Source organism: Chiloscyllium plagiosum, chromosome 16 (genome assembly GCF_004010195.1).
Source record: "Chiloscyllium plagiosum isolate BGI_BamShark_2017 chromosome 16, ASM401019v2, whole genome shotgun sequence".
In the NCBI taxonomy this organism is placed as follows: Eukaryota; Metazoa; Chordata; class Chondrichthyes; order Orectolobiformes; family Hemiscylliidae; genus Chiloscyllium; species Chiloscyllium plagiosum.
Genome location: NC_057725.1, coordinates 20814801 through 20835472, shown reverse-complemented (window position 1 = coordinate 20835472; position 20672 = coordinate 20814801). Strand labels below are relative to the sequence as shown.

At 41.5% G+C, this 20672-nt stretch overlaps 1 protein-coding gene across 1 annotated transcript in view; it reads left to right on the top strand.

The window, feature by feature from the left end:
• Positions 1 to 2440: 2440 nt before the first annotated feature.
• The window catches only part of nat10 (N-acetyltransferase 10), a 78381-nt gene continuing 60149 nt past the window's right edge, over positions 2441 to 20672 (top strand). The window contains exons 1-4 of the mRNA XM_043705512.1: positions 2441 to 2575; positions 11474 to 11565; positions 18559 to 18730; positions 20011 to 20133. Of these exons, the coding sequence (XP_043561447.1) occupies positions 2468 to 2575; positions 11474 to 11565; positions 18559 to 18730; positions 20011 to 20133 (495 nt within the window). The 5' untranslated portion in view covers positions 2441 to 2467. The remainder of the gene's footprint in view (positions 2576 to 11473; positions 11566 to 18558; positions 18731 to 20010; positions 20134 to 20672) is intronic.

Below are 20672 nucleotides of genomic sequence, written 5' to 3'. Positions count from 1 at the left end.
TGCGCCCCCCTGTTAGAGAGAGAGAGAGAGTGTGTGCCTCTGCGCCCCCCTGTTAGAGAGAGAATGTCTGTGCGCACCACAATTAGGGAGAGATAGAGATAGGGACCATGTATATCCCCACCCATATAGAGTGGGTCCCTGCACGTACAGCCCTCAGTCATGGAGAGTGTGCGTGTCCCTGTTGTGACAGGCGAGACAGTGTCTCCCCCCGTCGCCCACGCCCTTTTATAAACAGAATCTGTCTGCGCCCACCCCCCCCCCCCCCCTCCCCAAGTAATTGATCCATGGGAAGTGGGCACTGGCTGGGTCAGAACTTATTGCCCATTATTAGTTGTTAGAGAGAGAGAGAGAGTGTGCCTGTGCGCCCCCCTGTTAGAGAGAGAGAGAGAGAGTGTGTGCCTCTGCGCCCCCCTGTTAGAGAGAGAATGTCTGTGCGCACCACAATTAGGGAGAGATAGAGATAGGGACCATGAGAGAGAGAGAGAGTGTGCCTGTGCGCCCCCCTGTTAGAGAGAGAGAGAGAGTGTGTGCCTCTGCGCCCCCCTGTTAGAGAGAGAATGTCTGTGCGCACCACAATTAGGGAGAGATAGAGATAGGGACCATGTATATCCCCACCCATATAGAGTGGGTCCCTGCGCGTACAGCCCTCAGTCATGGAGAGTGTGCGTGTCCCTGTTGTGACAGGCGAGACAGTGTCTCCCCCCGTCGCCCACGCCCTTTTATAAACAGAATCTGTCTGCGCCCCCCCCCCCCCCTTCCCCAAGTAATTGATCCATGGGAAGTGGGCACTGGCTGGGTCAGAACTTATTGCCCATCATTAGTTGTCCTGTGAAGATTGGGGTGAGTACGTAAATTGTCCTGAGAATGGCAAGTGAGTGCAGTATAAGACCCTGTTTTGACAAGTATGTGCTCAAGTGGCCCCCACTATGGTGCACATGAACCCCAAGCAAGATAAATGTTGAATCAAAGATTGGCATTCCAGCATCAAGCTTGTTTCATTATGCAATGAGATCATGGCTTATCTGATGATGTCTAATTCCACTTTCCTGCCTTTTCCCCATAATTCTTAAACCTCTTCATGTTTAAAAATCTTTCTATCTCAGAACCTTGAATATACTTAATGATCAAGCCTCAATAGCCCTCTGCAGTAAATAATTCCACAGATTACTACCCTCAAAGAAGACATTCTTCCTCATCTCTCTCAATGAGTAACCTTTAAGTCTGAGAATCTGCTTTCTGGTCCTAGACTCTCCTGCAAGGGGAAACCACCTTTCAGCATGTATTTTGATAAGCTCTGAAGCTTCAATGAGTACATGTCCAACTTACTCAGCTTCTGTCAAGCAATACACTTTATACCCATGATGAACTGAGGGCACCTTTTTTTTCTTCAATACTATGGGCTCTTATGCATTTAAGTAAAGAGATTTTAACTTTGCTTTTTTATCATTTTTATCCTTTGATCTGTTTTAATTTTTTTTGTTCTTTGTACATTGTCCCTGGCACGTTCTGGGTATCATTAAATAGATGTCCTGAAATCCTGTTTGTACGTTTTTACTTTGTCAGCCAAGTATCCCTCTCCAGAATTCCCTTCCCCACTCCACTTAGTTCAAAGTTGTCTCTGCAGTCCTAGTTCAAGTGAAGTGGGAGTGATAGCGATCTCAAGTGCAGACCTGTCTGTGACAGCCTCCCAAACGGAGTTGAGGCCTTGGCAGTTTTAGAAAATGGAATGGCCTCTCTAAATCCCTGTAACTTGGTGAATTTGTTACAGTTTTATGCTTCAGGCTTCATCTTGAAGCATCGGTGTGCTGTGCTTCCCTCAATATAGTTCTATCACCCTGACTGGTTCTGATCAGTTGAACTTGGATTGCCGTAGCCATGAACTGGCCCACGGGGTGGATAAAATTGTCTCCATTTGTTTTTTTGAAGTTCTCTGATTGTAATAGAATCTGCTTGAGATCAGATAAGACCTGCACCACTGGCTTGAACCTCTCCATTTGCCTGTGTGGTTCATGGATTAAATGTATTGCCTGTCTCTGTCTCTGCTAAGCCAGTCTGACATCCCTTATGATATTTTGCTCTTCCAATTCTGGCTTCTTGTGTTTTCCCGATTTTTCTTTCTTGGTATCATCTCAGCCCTAAACCCTAAAAATCTGTCCTCTCCTTTGTTTTCTCTCCTCCTTTTCGTCATTCATTAAACATCTCTCACTAAGCTTTTGGTCACCTGTCTGAATATTTTTGTGCCAAATTTAGTAGCATTCCAAAGCTTCAAGGGCAGTTTGACTCTGTTGGAAGTCGTGCATTAGTTGTGTCCTGGAGTTTGGGTTTCTGGACGTTTTACTGCATGCCAAAATGCTGACAGAGGAAAATGTTACAATTTTTTCATGTTGTGAGCTTCGAATATGTACAAGCAATCTGTTAAAATATCTTCAAATCTTATTAGGCATCTTCCTGTAACGGAGGCTTCATCATGTTCAGGAAGAAACTCGATAATCGCATCCGTGTCCAAATTGAAAATGGTGTAACGCAGCGCCAAAGGACTATGTTCATCATTGTCGGAGATCATGGCAGAGATCAGGTGAGGTGCTGATATGAATCAATGATTACTTTCTATTCTGTATGTACTATGGGTTGTAAATTTGTTTTTTATTTGAGGGAATGAATGATCTCTTTAGAATAATCATGAGAATAGAAGTTCTGTGAAGGAGAAAAGTTGAAGAAGTGAATCATCATCAGGAGTCTGATGCCTGCATTCCAACTTTTGGTATAAAGGAGAGAGCACTGGTTCAGTCCTCCTCAGTTATGTAAATACAATGGAATTGGAGAATAGCTTGTGATATATCAGCATTTTAAGAAGGAATGGAAGGATGAACTCAGCCAACCACGTATTATTAGCTCCTCTTGAACGATCAAACAAAACCAAGATGGCACAGGAAAGACAATATGCCGTTTGGATCACAGGGGTTCCACTTGTTCTTGTCTCAGGTTACACTGTTATATATTTGGGCAGTATTGACATAAGTTGTAAAATACACAGGTCATTGATGTGTCGGCAATAGCATTGCAGTTGAGAGAATTAGCAGAAACAATATTTGTAACCATTCACAGGTTCAATAACTCAGCTTTGATGAAGTTAAGGAAGAAGTTTACTGATTGTACTTGAGCTCAGCTTCAGAAGCTTGTACTTTTGTAAAAATTTATTTCAAATTAAGCTCATGTTCTTTGAATAAGCAATGAAATGTGAATTTCACATTCAGCCAAGTCACTGAGAGCACAATCTACAATAGTAACAATGCTGCATTATCCTTCTCAACACAACTGATCACAGCATTATCTCCATTGTCCATCTTGATGAGACAACATTCACTTGGATCTAGATTTGACTATCCAGTTATGACCAGAATATCTTCAACAAGGGCATCCCTTGATGCTATCAGTTAATTGAGAATTCTCCAGAGGATACCCTTTTACCTCTTCTTCCAGCTCCTCATCTGCCATCATAGACTCTACTTAGACATATACATTAACTGCCGCTAGGTGTCTCTCGCCACGATTATCCCTCAGTCCTTTGACTGGCTCTCATTCCATTTGTTTCCTTGAATAGTTGAAATAGATCATTTCCAGGTTATTTTCTTGTCGATCCTGAGGTAACTTTCTGACTAACCAACCTCCTATTCATCAAGTCTATCTTCATGTAATATTGACTGTGCCTTAGCTCATTTCTTTCTGAAACTCATCAAGTCTCAGGACTTGACTATTTGAAGTAATTCCTGGCCACTTTATCTTTCCATAATACGTGAACTTAAACTCACCTGAAACTGCTGTGCTAATGCTAACTTGCCAAAAGACTTATTCATTCGTCACCTGCTTTCTGGCCTACATTTAACTCCAGGTCCAATAGTAGCTGCAAGATAAAATTCTCCTCGAGTACAAACCTCTCTTGCTGGTTCCGGAACATCGTTCCGGAACAGCCTTCTGGATCTTTTAAGTGCTCTGATCAAGCCTTTTGTACCCGCTGATTTTTTTTGTTCCACCACTTTGTGGCTTGCATTCAACTCCCCAGTACTTAATCTCCATCAACTACGCAAACTCGCCGCCACCTTTTTCACCTTCCTGTTTCCTGATGAAGGGCTTATGCCCGAAACGTCGATTCTCCTGTTCCTTTGATGCTGCCTGACCTGCTGCGCTTTTCCAGCAACACATTTTTAACCTCCTTTTTCAAGACGATCTTTAAAACCTACTTTTGTCCATGTTTTGCTCAGTTGACCAGCTATGTCTTTGTGTGGTTCACAATTGGCATTTTAAAATATATTTAGGGTGACTTGATAGCAAACACAGTAGGCACTATGCATTTATAGTGAATGGATTCAGTCTTTAAAGTGGTAATTTGGGTGCCAATCAATTAGGCTATTTTGTCATGGATGATGCCAAGCTTAGGCACATACAAATAGGGAACAAGGGTTGACTGTTCAGTCCTTTAGGTCTCTTCTGCCATTCAATAAAATTATGCCTAATGTGGTTGTGGTTTCAACGCCATTTTTCTGTCACCCATAATGCTTAAGTTACTGATCGATCTAAATTCATCTAACTCAGCCTTGAAGACAGTCAGTGCTCCTTGCTTCTTCTGTTTTCTGGGATAGAGAATTCCATAGACTAATGACCCTCAGGGAAGATTCTCCTCATCTCTGTCTTAACAATGAGACCTTTTATATTAAACTGCACTCCTGTGTTCTTTCCTTCCTTCCAAAAGGAGCTTTTCACCTTATATCCATCCTTTTTGTGATTCATGTACAGATCAAAATTTTCTGTACTGTTCTTCTTGCTAAAGTTGCCAAGACAATGATTTCCCATGTGCTCCACCTACAAATTCTGCCTGCCTGCTTATCCTATCTATGATTCTCTTGACAACTTGTTTCACTTTCTTGTGTCATTGATAAATTTAACTACCATGCATTCGGGCGGTTTACCCAAGCCAGATTCCCTTGTGTTAAGTGTCTTCAGCCAGTGGGGCATTTTCCCCAGTTCGTATTGACTTCAGTTTTCCTCCGTTTTGATATGGTTTCAGTGAGTTAGGATGGGTAGAAGGTGCCATGAAATGTCCTTGGCAAGCAAGATTAAGGAAAGTCCCAAGGCTTTTTATACGTAGAAACAGAGCAAGAACGTAGCTAGTGAAAGAGTTGATGCACTCAAGGACAAAGAAAGAAACTTATGCGTGGAGTGGGAAGATGTGGGTAAACTCCTTAATACTTTGCATTGGTATTCACAAAGAAGAAGAACGTGGTGGATGGTGAGTCCAGAGAAGGATATGTTGATATTCTAGGGCATATCGATATGAAAAATAAGGTGCTGGTATTGGATGTTTTGAAAAGCATGAAGGTTGCCAAGTTCCCAGGACCTGATGGGATCCATCCCAGAATACTGAGGGAGGTGAGGGAAGAAATTGCAGCAGGTTTGTGTGAAATCTTTGTATCATCTTTAGACACAGGCGAGGTCCCAGATAACTGGAGAATAACCACTATTGTTCCTTGGTTTAAAAAGAGCACCTGGAATAATCTGGGAAATTTCAGATCGGTGAGCCTCACATTAGTGGTAGGGAAATTATTGGAGACGATTCCTGTGGACAGGTGGGTTAGCCCTGGTAAACTGCCCCTGCAGGCTAGTGGATTAACCATGGTAAATGCAGGATTACAAGGATGGGGTCGGGGCTGGGTCTGGGTGGTACGCTTGGAGGGTCAGCACAGACTCAATGGCTCAAATGGCCTCTGTCTGCACTGTAGGAATTCTATGTTAGGAGAGACGAATTAATTGCTTTTTTGTCCCACTCCTCCACTGGCTAGAACAAATTCTGAATTTAAAACTGAGTTGTTAGATTTATAATAGGCAATATCAGTGTCTGTAGCTCAGAATTGGAAACAATTCAGCCAGATTTCTCAAATTAATAAAGGTGGAGCTTTTTAATTGCAAAATGCTCAAGCAAAGCTGTAAAGATTAAGAACAAGGGGAAAAAACGTACAACATGGTGGCTCAGTGGTTAGCACTGCTGCCTCACAGTGCCAGGGACCCGGGTTCAATTCCAGCCTCTGGGTGACTGTGCATCCTCCACACAGGCGTTCTTCCCATGTCTGCATGGATTTCCTCTGGGTGCTGCGGCTTCCTTCCACAGTCCACAGATGTGCACGTTCGGTGAATTGGCCAAGCTAAATTGCACAGAGTGTTCAGGGGTATGTAGATGAGGTGCATTAGTCAGGGGTAAATGTAGAGAAATAGGATAGGAGAGGGGGTCTGTGTGGGTTACTCTTTGGAGGGTCGGTGTGGACTTGTTGGGCCAAAGGGCCTGTTTCCACGCTGTAGGGATTCTATGATTCTAACTATGTGCAATTAGTATTTGAAAAAAAGCCGTTCAATCCTGAAAAGAAATCTGCAGTGTTTTCTTAGAAGTGCTTCAGCAAACTAACAGTGACATTCAGGAAAACGACTTATGCACAGATTGTTTGAATGCTGTTCTGAGGCTGAAGTCACTTTTTATTGTCATAAAACTGGTTCCTTGTTTTCTAAAAGCTGTTCCTTTTCTCAAGGATACTGTGTCCTTGGTATTTTTCAGAGTGGTCGTAAATGCTCCCGGTGCCAATTAGACTGGTTGGTACAGAGATAAAAAGGATTTTGAGAGGTCTTTTGTTTATATGTAAACTGATGAGACTTCAGGCCAAAGTGGTCATGTTTTAGAGGTGACCTGTATAATGAAAGGGGAGTGGTCAGCTCTCTAGCTGAGCAGATCAGTCCAGAACTGGTTGGGAGTTCCACAGTGAGCTGTGTGGAAACTCTCTCTTTTTGCCCTTCTAACTTCAGCCTGTAAGCATTTGTTCCTTTTTTTAAACTGTTTTTGAAGGAGGTTTGCTTATTGGGACTGTTGTGTATATTCAGAACAGTATAATTAAAGTCTAGTTTGGATAGATTGAATTTTGTAGGGGTTTTATTTTTATTCTGTTCTTTGTGTTTTATTGTGTAATTTTGTGAATAAATGTTTTGTCTGTTTTTAAACTCTGGTACTTAAAAATGTGTTGCTGGAAAAGCGCAGCAGGTCAGGCAGCTTCTAAGGAGAAGGAGTTCCTGAAGAAGGGCTTATGCCCGAAACGTCGATTCTCCTTCTCCTTGGATGCTGCCTGACCTGCTGCTCTTTTCCAGCAACGTATTTTTAAGCTCTGATCTCCAGCATCTGCAGTCCTCACTTTCTCCTAGTTGATTTAAACTCTGGTAGTCAACCTTGCTAGCTTAGAGTCAAGAGTGTGGTGGTGGAAAGGCACAGCAGGTCAGGCAGCATCCAAGGAGCAGGAAAATCAACGTTTCGGGCAAAAGCCCTTCATCAAGAGTGGCTGATGAATGCTTTTGCCTGAAACATAGATTTTCCTCCACCTCGGATGCTGTCTGACCTGCTGTGCTTTTCCACCACCACACTCTTGACTCTAATCTCCAGCATCTGCAGTATGCACTTTATTTGTTTGGTGAGTGTACAGTGAAAGTTAACTGGCTTACTCCAGCTAACTTTCAATGTACCCTTACCAAACAAATTGCAAAGTTATGGTGTGGGTTTCCTGCTCAAGAATGTTTTTTGAATGGTCTGGCCTAGTCCGTAACACTATGCAAGCAGTTAGCACTGCAGTTTCTTCTTTGATCAATTTTAACTTCAATTTATCCTGATAGAGAGAAATCATGTTTATTTAGACATCTCCTTTAAGAATTCTCCACTTGCATTGGTGGAGTCTTCCAAATGGGCTTTCAACCCACAAGCTTTGGTTAGAGGGAATTGAGGGGGTGTGGAAAATAAAGAACATGAAAGCATGGGAAGAGTTAAAGCATGAAGACCATTGGTAATCTGTGGTCTGTGGAAGGCAGGATGCGATTAAGAATAGTGGAATGTTCTTACACCAATTAGCAGAGTATGGTTAAGGCTGAAAGGTCACTATGGCGAGATGAGATAACACAATATAAAGCAAGTTTCTCTGTTAAGTGTTATTATGACAGGATTGGAACCATAAATATTTGGGACATGACATTAAAATATCTAATTAATAGTTAGCATAGTCAGCTTGAGACAGGAGGCTATTGTAGCAGATGGAATAGCTAAATATTTATCATGACAGGTTAGTCTGGGATGGAAGATCACTGTAGCAGAGTTAGCAATAAATATCTAACCATGACATTAGGATAACATTAAGTAGAATGTACAACTAAAGAGATAATGGGAACTAACATCACTGGTTTATTGTGTAGCTAGAGTGAGGTACTTTGATTAATATAGTTGGACATGCTGATAAGCTAACAGAAGCATAATAATAAAAAAAAAATCCACAGACCCTGAGGTTCGTGGGCATTCGAGAATCTGCTTTCTCAGTGTCGCGGGTTTTTGTTTGCAAGTAAAAGACCTATTTCTTGAAGAACTCTCTGCGTCTCCTGGTGATTCTCTATATTTTCTCCACAACAGGGGCTGGGAAGGTGTGGGATGGGCAGCTGCAAAGGTTGTTTCCTTTGTCGTAGGTTCACTGGGTTGTGACCTCTGGAAATGTTCCAAACTCTCAAATTCCAGTCAAACAGCTTATGTTCTTTGCAAAAGGAGAACCGTTACAAAATTGGAATCAGATTTCTTTGTTTGAAAAGTATTCATTATAAAAAGCCAGTTCCTGCTGACACATGACATTGCAACTGCGCATGTGCACAAATCCAGAAATGTGCAAGCTCAAGAATTTTCCTGGTATCAAACCGGTATAGAAGAATATTTCTTTAAAGTCTTGAGGTTCTTAAAAATTATTTTTCTCAGAGAGGTGATATGAGAGATGCTTCTTGTTAGCAAGCTTCTGGATATCTGAGGGCATTACACTCTGGTCTGTTTTAGACTGCAGCTCGACCACTCCAGAAATGTCATTAGGTCGTTTTTCTTAACTCAGAGGCTCTTGGTGTCACTATGTACCATAAATGTCCATCTCACGGCTCTAAAGAGTAACAATCTTGTCCAGCTGAAGTATACACTAGACAAGGACTAGACAGGGTAGATGCAGGAAAGATGTTGTGGTGAAAGGGTTAAAATTGTGTCCCAATACATGTGTGAATCTAACCGAAAATGGAAGGTGTCGCTTAGTCCCGTGTGAATCTTATTACACACCTTCCCGTGTGAATCTTCTTATCTGCATGTGACCAGAATGGAATGTGTTTTTCAGCCTTGCTCTGCTGTTCACATGAATGTTTAGATCTCGAAAAGAGTATATCAGCTGGAAAAGTCTCCAGTTCGGTAGAGTCTGCTCCGGGGTTACGTTTAACCGCCGAGCGTGGGTTGTTGGCAACCGCTCTACGAGAACTGACGGCTCCCAGTTTTGGTAACATGTAGAGTGAGTATAAGCCAGACCCGTTGTAAGTACGAGACTGGTTGTGGGGACACTGCGGGGAATAAAACACTTATATTCTAGCAGACTCGCCTCTTGGCTGTTTGTTCTGTGTCAGACTACTTTCCTGCGAGCCTGGTCCTTGACCTTGAGAATTTTTTAAAACAGATGTTCCTGATGATGGGGACTCCAGAATCAGGGATCACAATCTCAACCTATTGGGTAAGCCATTTAGGATTGACATGAGAAATCTCTTCACCCAGAAAGTGATGAGTCTGTGGAATTAATTACCACAGAAAGCAGTCGAGGTAAAAGTCATTGCATGATTTCAAGGAAGTGTTGAATACCACATCTTGGCCTAAAAGGATCAAAGCACATGGGGGGAAAAGTAGGAACAGGCGAGTGAGCTGGATGATCAGCCATGATCATCGTGAATGGGGGAGCAGACCTCAAGGGCTGAATGGCTTACTCTAGTTATTATTTTGTATGTTTCAGTGTTTACTCCACAAAATTCCACTTGATCTTCAAGTTGCAAAATCTCTCTTGGCACATTTAGTTATATAGCATTTGCAATTTATTGTCCAAATGGGAAGCATTATTTGGCTCCTTACAACGCTTTCAGGCCAAAGTCCTCACTGGACAAATAGTTTTCAGCATGAGAGTTCAGTTTTGTCTTGATCTTGAACAAGGAGATGGACAGAAACCATCCCTGTTCTGGTGAAAATGAATCCAGGCAGTTATCGAGTGTCATGCCATCAGAACAAGTATGGCAAAGGGACTTTCACTCACTTTCTGAAGTATTTCTACTCAGAGTCCTCCGACAAGGGTAAACTTTGATTATGAGACTACAGAAGGACTCGCAGCTGCTGAACACAACTCTTCAACTTTAAGCTTTCACACCAGACCATCAAGTCTTCAACTGCAACCTACAGGCCTGAAGTGATATCCTGAAGGGCAGAACTGAATTTCATCTTTACAAATATCTTGTGTTATTACCTGCATTTAAACGTTGTATGCGTTCAGTTATAACTTTACTAAGTAACTTATAGCAGTATTCTACAATATGCCAGCCTTTATCTTGATTTAGGCTAAAGTTCCTTGTTCTGTTTAAATTCAAACAGTAGCTGGCGAGCAACTTTCAGGTAGCAAGCATGACTTTCAAAAAAATAAATTCTAAGGCCGCCAATTGGTAATTGAAATGAGTTATGAATGAAAATGACCATTTAAAAAGTGCCAAGCAACAGAGCTGATGCAGCAACCTGATTTCTCTCTCACACACCCAAAGGTTGCAGTTCAATTTCTCATTTCTATATCTGCCTGCTGAATCGGGAGCCAGTGCACTCACTGATTTTCCTGCCCAGATGGCAGCCCATTTCTAAGCTAGCCCCCACCATCTCCTCCCCAAAAAAGCTTAAGATTCAAATACCTTTTCCATAATCTGGTTTGATTTTCATTCTTCCTTCAGTATACTGACATCATGCTTTTAATCTTCGCTGTGGTGTTTTCTGGAGTCAGCAGATTTTCAAAAATTCTTTACCTCTGTGCACTTTCCTCAAACTGGGTTCAAAAGTAGTAAATTAACTTGTGCATTGAAGTTCTGTTAAAAGGATGATGATAACTGTGAAGGAAGAAATTTTGTTATCATGTGAAACCTAGCTGTAGGTATTTTATATTGACCTTGAGACATATAATCACCTGGGTTGAAGGATTTGTTGCTTTATTTGGAAAAAATCAATTATCTTTGGTACCAGAAATAAATTGGTGGCTGCCATTGGGTAGAATGTGAAGTAAATGTGTTAATTTTCTGCATGTACTTATTTACAGCTGGCTTTGAAAGACTGTATCAGAGCTATTCAGATTAACTTTCATGTCGACTTTTAATCTCTGTCATATTAGGCAGTAGCCTTAAATGTGCACTTTTTTGTTCATTCCCTTTTGTCAATTGAATGTTTGCTGTCAGGATTATTTACAACTTAATATTCCGTTTCTCCACAAAGTTTGTTGTTACACCAAAGGTCAGTGTGTGTTGCTTGCAATGACTTAGTTGATGGAAATTGCCCAACACTTATTACTACACTACACATTTTTGTCTATTTTCACTGCAGGTGGTTATACTTCACCATATGCTGTCTAAAGCTACAGTAAAGGCCAGGCCATCTGTGCTGTGGTGTTACAAGAAGGAGCTTGGCTTCAGCAGGTAACTTGCCTTTCATTTGGAAAATACAACAGTCATTTGGTGCATCGAGCTATTCAGCTCCAGTCCATCCTTGTCGCCCTGTAGGTTTATTTCCTTCAAGCGTCCACCCAATTTTCTTCTGCAATCATTGATTGTTCCCTCTTCCACCAACCCCTTGAGCACTGGATTCTACATCATTAACATTCACTACATGAGAAAGGTCTTTATCACATTCCCCTTTCATGTCTTGCCCAATCTGTGCCCTCAGGTTCTTGTAGCATCAGCACATGGGAAGAGACTTTCCAAAGTCTGCCTTACCTCAGCATGTCATCATCGTGTGCATCTCGCTTAAACTTTCCTCAATTTCCTTTCCTGTCAGCAGAAGCTTTGCCAAGTTAATTTAAAATCTCTCACTCCAGCAACTATTCTTAAATCTAATCTGCACCTTCTCAAGGAACATCATATCCTTCCTAAACTGATGTGACTGGAAGAGATTCTCTTGTAGTCCAACTAATGCTTAATAAAGGTTCATCACAACTTCCCTGCTTTATACTCAGTGCCTTTCTTTATGAAGCCCTGAATCACATAAAGTTTGCTAACAATTTTCAGTACAGTCAATTCTACTATATTTCTTCAGTGTAGATTAGCTATCATGCGATTGAATAATTTAGACCATTACTTGTAGAACGCAAATTTTCTTTATTGGCTATAAGGGAATTCTGTTTCCGTCAGTTTAAATGTTGCTGCTGTTACACAATTTTCTTATAGCGTGGGATTGCATAAGAAAATGCGAACTCAACTATTGCTTTATATCAGAATAAACTATTTTCTTCCACCTCCAAAGAACGATGCCCATGTGCTCCTTGGTCTGTGAGACCCAGTACTGTTTGTCAAACTAGTCGTTTAAGTCTATATTGCTTTCATATTTGCCAAAATGCATCACATTGCATTTCTGTATTACATTTCACCTCCTACCTGTCTGCCCATTCTGTGATCCGATCTGTCATGTTGCAGGTGATTTGTATTATCCTCACCATTTGCCACTCCTCCAAGTTCAGCACATTTTCAAGTTTTACTCCTTACTCCAATATGCATTTTATTTAGATTTCAAAAAATTGGGCCCCTCAATGACTTTGGGAAACACCACTGTTTACCATCCTCCAGTCTAAAATGCAATCATTTTATGATGACTTGCTGTTTCCTGTCCTGCAGCCAGTTTTTCTTCTTCCAAGCTGACACTGAGCCTTTTTTTTTCAGTCAGTCGTAAGTATAGCTGGTTGGCCAGCATTTATTGCCCATCCATAGCTACCCTTGAGAAGGTGATGGTGATCTGCCTTCTTGAACTGCTGAAGTCCATGTGCTGTAGGTAGACCCCTTAGGGAAGGCAGTCTAGGATTCTCACTCAACAACATTAAAGCAATGGTGATCTATTTGAATGTGAGAATGGTGAATGGCTTCGAGGAGAATTTGCTGGTAGTGGTCTTCGAGTGTATTGGTTGCCCTTGTCCTTTTAAATAGATGTGGTCGTGGGCTTGCAAAGTGCTGTCTTCGGTGAATTCATATAGAAAGTAAGCACTGCTGCTACTGAGCATCAGTGGTGGAGAGAGTGGATGCTTGTGGGTGTGGTGCCAGTCAAGTGGGCTCATTGTCTTGGGTGGTGTCAAGCTTCTTGAATGTTGTTGGAGCTGCACTCACCCAGACAAGTGGCGAGTATTCCATCGCATTCCTGACTTGTGCCTTGTAGATGGTGAGCAGGCATTGGGGAATCAGGAGGTGAGTTACTCGCCACAGTATTCCCAGCCTCTGACCTGCTTTTGTAACCAATATATTTATATGGCGAGTCCAATTGAGTTTCTGGTCAATGATAATCTTCAGACCATCAATCATAGAGGATTTAGTGATGGTAACATTATTGAATATCAAGGTGCAGAGTTTAGCTTTATTCTGCTGTTTGTGGGGCCACTTAGTTCTGTCTATCCTTTGCTGCTTATGCTGTTTGAAAATATTTCTCTCTGAATTTATAATGCTATCCTCTGTCATTACTTGCGATTCTTTGGAATATATGTTACCAATGCCAAGATGGCTTACAAAAATGTCCACCATGAGGCAGGACTGCAGGATTCAAAATGACAGTTACAGAAATGACTATCTATTCCCCTTCCCATGTAATCTTTGAGAATATTTGCATTTAGCTTTTCCTTCTTGCACATAGCTCAAGCACTGGACTGCATTCCTTCATGTCAATGGGTTTTCCCATGTCAGTGCTGTAACGCCAGCTCTGCTCCTGCTGCTGAACTGTGACGCCACATCCCCCACAGTCACCTTAGTTGTTTTATCCCAGCAGCCACCATATTGCATTCCTGTCTATTGCTACTGTGCTGTAAGTGTCACCACCATGTTGCATCCTCTTAGCTGCTACATTGGTGCATGTTATAAACATAGGTACAGCCTATTTAGATTGGTTTATTTTGGTGGCAGGAGCAGGATGCAAGGAAAGGTGGTGAGAGCAGGTAGCCAGTGATGGCAGCGGGGGCAAGGTTGAGCCTGGAGTCAGGGATGTTAAGCCCTTCCGTGCTGTGTGACCCCAGCATGGCTAGGCGCTTATGGACTGTGATGTTGAACTGTTAACTGTGTTTCTTTGGTTTTCTACTTTTTAGTAAAAAGGACTATAATTTTTAACTTTGTTTTCTCTATTTTTCTGCTTTGTACCAAGGTTCTGTGTCTAGGTACCTTTGTATCTAAAATGGTGCTGTAAATGGCAACTTGTAAACTTTTCACTGTACTCACATCACTTGACAATAAACCTAATTCAATTCAAATTTACCCCTTCAAATCATTGCCAGGAGTTTCAGATTAGATAGATATTGAATCATCAGGCAAGACTGAAGAGACTGAGTTCACAAATGGTATCAAAGTTTATATTATAAAAGCAAAATAATACAGTGCACTTACCTCATAGCTAAGGACTTGCCGACTATGATTAAAATAAATTAAAATGTTAACCTTAAGTTGCAGAGTACATTTGAAATTGGATGGCTCATGTAAGCACTGGCTCATTGAGAATCTTACTGTCCCATTTCTTAAGGCAAGAAGGAAACCAGGTTACTGATAGTAGACTTACCCTGAGAGTAAACACTCATGCTTACAGAGATCAAGACTGCCCTCAAACTGGTCAAAATGGATAAAAACCCAGACCGTAAACAGCATCATTCCCTCCATTGGGATTTTATTGTAAACCCCCTAATAGTCAGAGGGAAATTGAGAAACAAATTTATAAGAAGATCTCCGTTATCTGTAAGAATAATAGAATGGTTATGGTAGGGGATTTTAACTTTCCAAACATAGACCTGGACTGCCATAGTGTTAAGGGTTTAGATGGAGAGGAATTTGTTAAGTGTATACAAGAACATTTTCTGATTCAGAATGGGGATGTGCCTTCCAGAGAAGGTGCAAAATCTGACCTCCTCTTGGGAAATAAGGCAGGGCAGGTGACTGAGGTCAGTGGGGAACACTTTGGGGCCAACGACCATAATTCTGTCAGTTTTAAAAGAGTGATAGAAAAGGATAGATTAGATCTAAAGGTTGAGGTTCTAAATTGGAGGATGGCTAATTTTGACAGTATGAGGCAAGAACTTTCAAAATCTGATTGGGGGGCAGATGTTTGCAGATAAAGGGACGGTTAGAAAATGGGAAGCGTTCAGAAATGAGTGTCCAGAGACAGTATATTCCTGTTAGGGTGAAAGGAAAGGCTGGTATGTGTAGGGAATGCTGGATGATTAAAGAAGTTGAGGGTTTGGTTAAGAAAAAGAAGGAAGCATATGTCAGGTATAGACAAGATTGATCGAATGAATCCTTAGAGTATAAAGGCAGTAGGAGTATACTTAAGAAGGAAATCAGGATGACAAAAAGGGGACATGAGATAGCTTTGGCAAATAAAGTTGAGGAGAATCCAAAGGTTTTTTTCAAATACATTAAGGACAAAAGGGTAACTAGGGAGAGAATAGGGCCCCTCAAAGATCAGCAAGGCGGCCTTTGTGTGGAGCTGCATGAGATGGGGGAGATACTAAATAAGTATTTTGCATCAGTGTTTACTGTGGAAAATGACATGGAAGACATAGAATGTAGGGAAACAGATGGTGACATGTCCACATTACCGATAAAGAAGTGCTGGATGTCTTGAAATGCACAAAAGTGGATAAATCCCCACAACCAGATCAGGTGTACCCTAGAACTCTGTGGGAAACGAGGGAAGTGATTGCTGGACCCTTGCTGAGCTATTTGTATCACCGGTGAATTGCCAGAAGACTGGAGATTGGCGAACGTGGTGTCACTGTTTAAGAAGGGTGGTAAGGTCAAGCCAGGGAACTTTAGACCAGTGAGTCTGACATTGGTGGTGGGCAAGTTGTTGGACGGAATCCTGAGGGGCTGGATATTTGTACATATATTTGGAAAGGCAAGGATTGATTAGGGATAGCCAACATAGCTTTGTGCACGGGAAATCATGTCTCAGAATCTTGATTGAGTTTTTTGAAGAAGTAACAAAGAGGATTGATGAGGGCAGAGCGGTAGATGTGATCTATATGGACTTCAGTAAGGCATTCAATAAGGTTCCCCATGGGAGACTGGTTAGTTGGTTTAGATCTCATGGAATACAGGGAGAACCAGCCATTTGGATACAGAACTGGCTCAAAGGTAGAAGACTGAGGGTGGTGGTGGAGGATTGTTTTTCAGACTGGAGTCCTGTGACCAGTGGAGTGCCACAAGGATCAATGCTGGGTCCACTACTTTTCGTCATTTATATAAATGTTTTGGATGTGAGCATAAGAGGTATAGTTAGTGAGTTTGTAGGTGACATCAACATTGGAGATGTAGTGGACAGCGGAGAAGGTTACCTCAGATTACAACGGGATCTTGATCAGATGGGCCAATGTGCTGAGGAGTGGCAGATAGAGTTTAATTTAGATAAATGCGAGCTGCTACATTTTGGGAAAGCAAATCTTAGCAGGACTTATATACTTAATGGTAAAATCCTGGGGAGTGTTGCTGAACAAAGAGATCTTGGAGTGCAGGTTCATAGCTCCTTGAAAGTGGAGTCACAGGTAGATAGGATAGTGAAGAAGGCGTTTGTTATGCTTTCCTTTATTGGTCAGAGCATTGAGTGCAGGAGTTGGGAGGTCACTTAGCGGCTGTACAGGACATTGGTTCGACCACTGTTGGAATATTGTGTGCAATTCTGGTCTCCTTCCTGTCGGAAGGATGTTTTGAAACTTGAAAGGGTTCAGAAAAGATTTACAAGGATGTTGCCAGGGTTGAAGGATTTGAGCTATAGGGAGAGGTTGAATAGGCTCGGGCTGTTTATCCTGCAGCATCAGAGGCTGAGGGGTGGCCTTGCAGAGGTTTATAGAATCATGAGGGGTATGGATAGGATAAATAGACAAAGTCTGTTCACAGGGGTGGGGGAGTCCAGAACTAGTGGGCATATGTTTCGATTGAGAGGGGAAAGATATAAAAGGGACAACTTTTTCATGCAGAGGGTGATACGTGTATGGAATGAGCTGCCAGATGAAGTGGTGGAGGGTAGTAGAACATAGAACATTACAGCGCAGTACAGGCCCTTCGGCCCTCGATGTTGCGCCGATCTGTCATACCAATCTGAAGCCCATCTAACCTACACTATTCCAGGTACATCCATATGCTTGTCCAAGAATTGCTACATTTAAAATGCATCTGGATTGGTATATGAATAGGAAGGGTTTGGAAAGATATGGGCCGGTTGCTGGCAAATGGGACTAGATTGGGTTGGGACATCTGGTCGGCATGGACGAGTTGAACTGAAAGGTCTGTTTCCGTGCTATACATCTCGATGACTCGATGACAAGATCAATGGAGCATTTGAGAAAATGATTGCGAACTTTTCTTTTCAACCCAAATCTGGGTTTAACTCCCTGTAATTAAAAGTTGTTATAATCTATTTAATTCATAATGTAGTAATGAGTTTGATTGGAAGTGTGTATACAGTGCTGTCAGCATTAAGACAGTAGATTGTTTAAGAGTTTTCATCTTAACATACAATGCCATATTCATTATTGCTAGATGAGTTAAGGGCACCCTGTAACTGGGGCTCCAAGTGTGCAATGATTTCTTGGTTTTTCTTTGGCAGTTTTTTGCTGCCTGTTTATAAATGAGCATTATAATATTAACAAGAATACAAAAATTAAGCCCATCTCTCATTGTCTAATTGATCAGCAACTTCTTATTTCAGTGTTACAATAGCAGTATGCACAGTGGTAGTGACCATGCCTTTGAGCCAGGGGATCCAGGTTCAAGTTCTGACCCACTCCAGATGTGTGTCATAACATGTCTCATTAATTTCAGGTATTGCGAAGAGTGTTGCGAAAGAAGCTGAGCAAATGTGAATTCTAAAACCCATGTCTGTGTCTTGTTTACGCCACAATGCTGCATTCTTGCTCTTGACACTAATTAAATTTAGCAAGTTAAATGTTGAATTATTTCGATGAATGAAATGTGTTTTGCATGTAAGGTTGGCACTTAGGGTTATACACATCAATGTAACGATATGATTGTTAATGAATTGCCAGTTATCTACTGTGGCTCAGTCAGGTCACAGTGTAGTCTTCATTTTCATTCCAGTATGTCATTAATTTTGTGATTTTAACTTTTTCTTTTGCTTTGTTCTCTCAATTCAGTTTTTCTCTATTTTGTATCTGGTGTGTCTCTACATGCCCACATTCTCCGTTATTCCTGTTTTTGGTTCAACTCTTCCGTCTCATTGGTCAGTGAAATACATGGTTGGTGCTGCCAGTTGCTGTCATTCCTGGTCCCCTGTTGCCCTGATTTACCTTGTAACTGGTAAATGCTCAAGTAAATAATAATTTCCAATATGATCGGACTCGTGTTTCCAAATCTTGCCAGTATGTTATAGTCACAGGTTATGGAGCGAGACCTAGGTCATTGCATTTATAAAACAATATTCACTCTAATGTTCTTCTCCAGTCACAGAAAGAAGCGAATGAGGCAGTTACAGAAGAAGATAAAAAGTGGAACACTTGATCTCAAGCAGGATGATCCTTTTGAGCTTTTTGTTGCTGCAACCAGCATTCGATATTGTTATTACAATGAGACTCATAAAATCCTGGGTAACACTTACGGAATGTGTGTTCTACAGGTGTGTATATTATATGTATTCATTTTTTATGCATACACAAGGTCAGGGTTGTTGAGGCTAGCTATGAAATTATAGCAATTTATGATTAATATTTTGAGCTTGGCTGACGAGTCTATTCAGACCAGAAAGATCCCCAAGACTGATCCTTATCCCTTACTGAGATAGGTGGCCTCATAGCAGCATTCCTGAATTAAAAGAGTAACAGCAAGTTTTGAGAAGATTTGTTAGCTCAGGTTGAGGTTCTGGATGTAGGTTTGCTTGCTGAGCTGGAAGGTTCCTTTCCAGACATTTTGTCACCATACTAGGTAAGATCTTCAGTGGGCCTCCGGGCAAAGCACTGCTGATAATTCCTGCTTTCTATTTACATGTTTGGGTTTCTTTGGGTTGTTGATGTCATTTCCTGTGGTGATGTCATTTCCACACAGGAAATGACATCACCAACCCAAACATATAAATAGAAAGCAGGAATTATCAGCAGTGCTTTGCCTGGAGGCCCTCTGAAAATGTTACCTAGTAGGGTGACGAAACGTCTGGAAGTGAACCTTCAAGCTCAGCGAGCAAACCTACCTCCTGAAATAGTAACAATGATAATTCCTTTAGTGATCTAGTTTTTATTTTAATAATACTTTCCGTCACCTATTGAGAATACTTATCACATTCATATCTCACATTGGAGTGATGACTGTTTGAGTGAGGTATTATAAACCTTCCAGATCCTGTGGAATTGTATTCCAGGAAAGAGTTGGTAGTCCAAGTCTGTTAGTGGCGGGAATTGTAGTTAGGTGGATGGGCTGCACATGAATATTTAAAAGTCATACTTTGGGTATCTATTCTGGAAAGATCCTGCAAGATCTATATCATTCATAGACTCCATATTGAAGCCTGGTTGATGCTGCACCATTTGATCAGGTATGCTGCTGGAATGCACAGCTTCTCAAACATGAGGGTCACATCAGATTCTGATAAATACTTGTCGACAGGCTTCTGTTACAATTGAGCACTTGGATGCTCTCGGATTTACATTCATTAACATGAAATGTTAATAATTAACGTGCACCTTCAACTTTGCAGTAACATCCATTACATTATCACTATAGACACCATTGAAATCCTATTACAATCACATTGGTTTGAGTTCTTCAATTTTGCAAGGATTTAGTTTTAAAAAAAAGTAATCTGTAATAGTATTAGTACTAATCAATAGATTGGTTTTACAAAATCAATCACTGTTACTACCAACATTTCTGTACACTTGAACATAGTGTCATCTTCTGCTACAGGACTTTGAAGCCCTGACTCCAAATCTGTTAGCCAGGACTATTGAGACAGTGGAAGGAGGTGGACTTGTTGTGATTCTACTGAGAACTGTCAACTCGTTGAAGCAGCTTTATACGATGACAATGGTATGTGTTATTTGACTGCAGTAAGTGCTAGTAAGCCAAAGTTCTTTTCATTGGCCAATTAGTTTGCTCACCTTCACTAGAATTAAAGTGTCTGTGGAAATTTGCTGATGATAACTATCTAATGGTGCAAACACTCTAACTGGCAAGGTTGATATTGATCAATTCGGAAGACTATTCTTTGTTGCTTTACATGGACGATTTCCTTGATGCAGAAATACAGCTTTATTTTGTCTGTACTGCTGTACCCCGTTGTGCAGGTTCACCAGTTGCAAGTTTGCTTCCCGTCTACAGATCACTGAGGAACTTAGGGGTAGAGCTGAAAATGTGTTGCTGGAAAAGCGCAGCAGGTCAGGCAGCATCCAGGGAACAGGAGAATCGACGTTTCGGGCATAAGCCCTTCTTCAGGAATGAGGAACGTTTGTCCAGCAGGCTAAGATAAAAGGTAGGGAGGAGGGACTTGGGGGAGGGGCGTCGGAAATGTGATCGGTGGAAAGAGGTCAAGGTGAGGGTGATAGGTCAGACTGGAGTGGGGGCGGAGA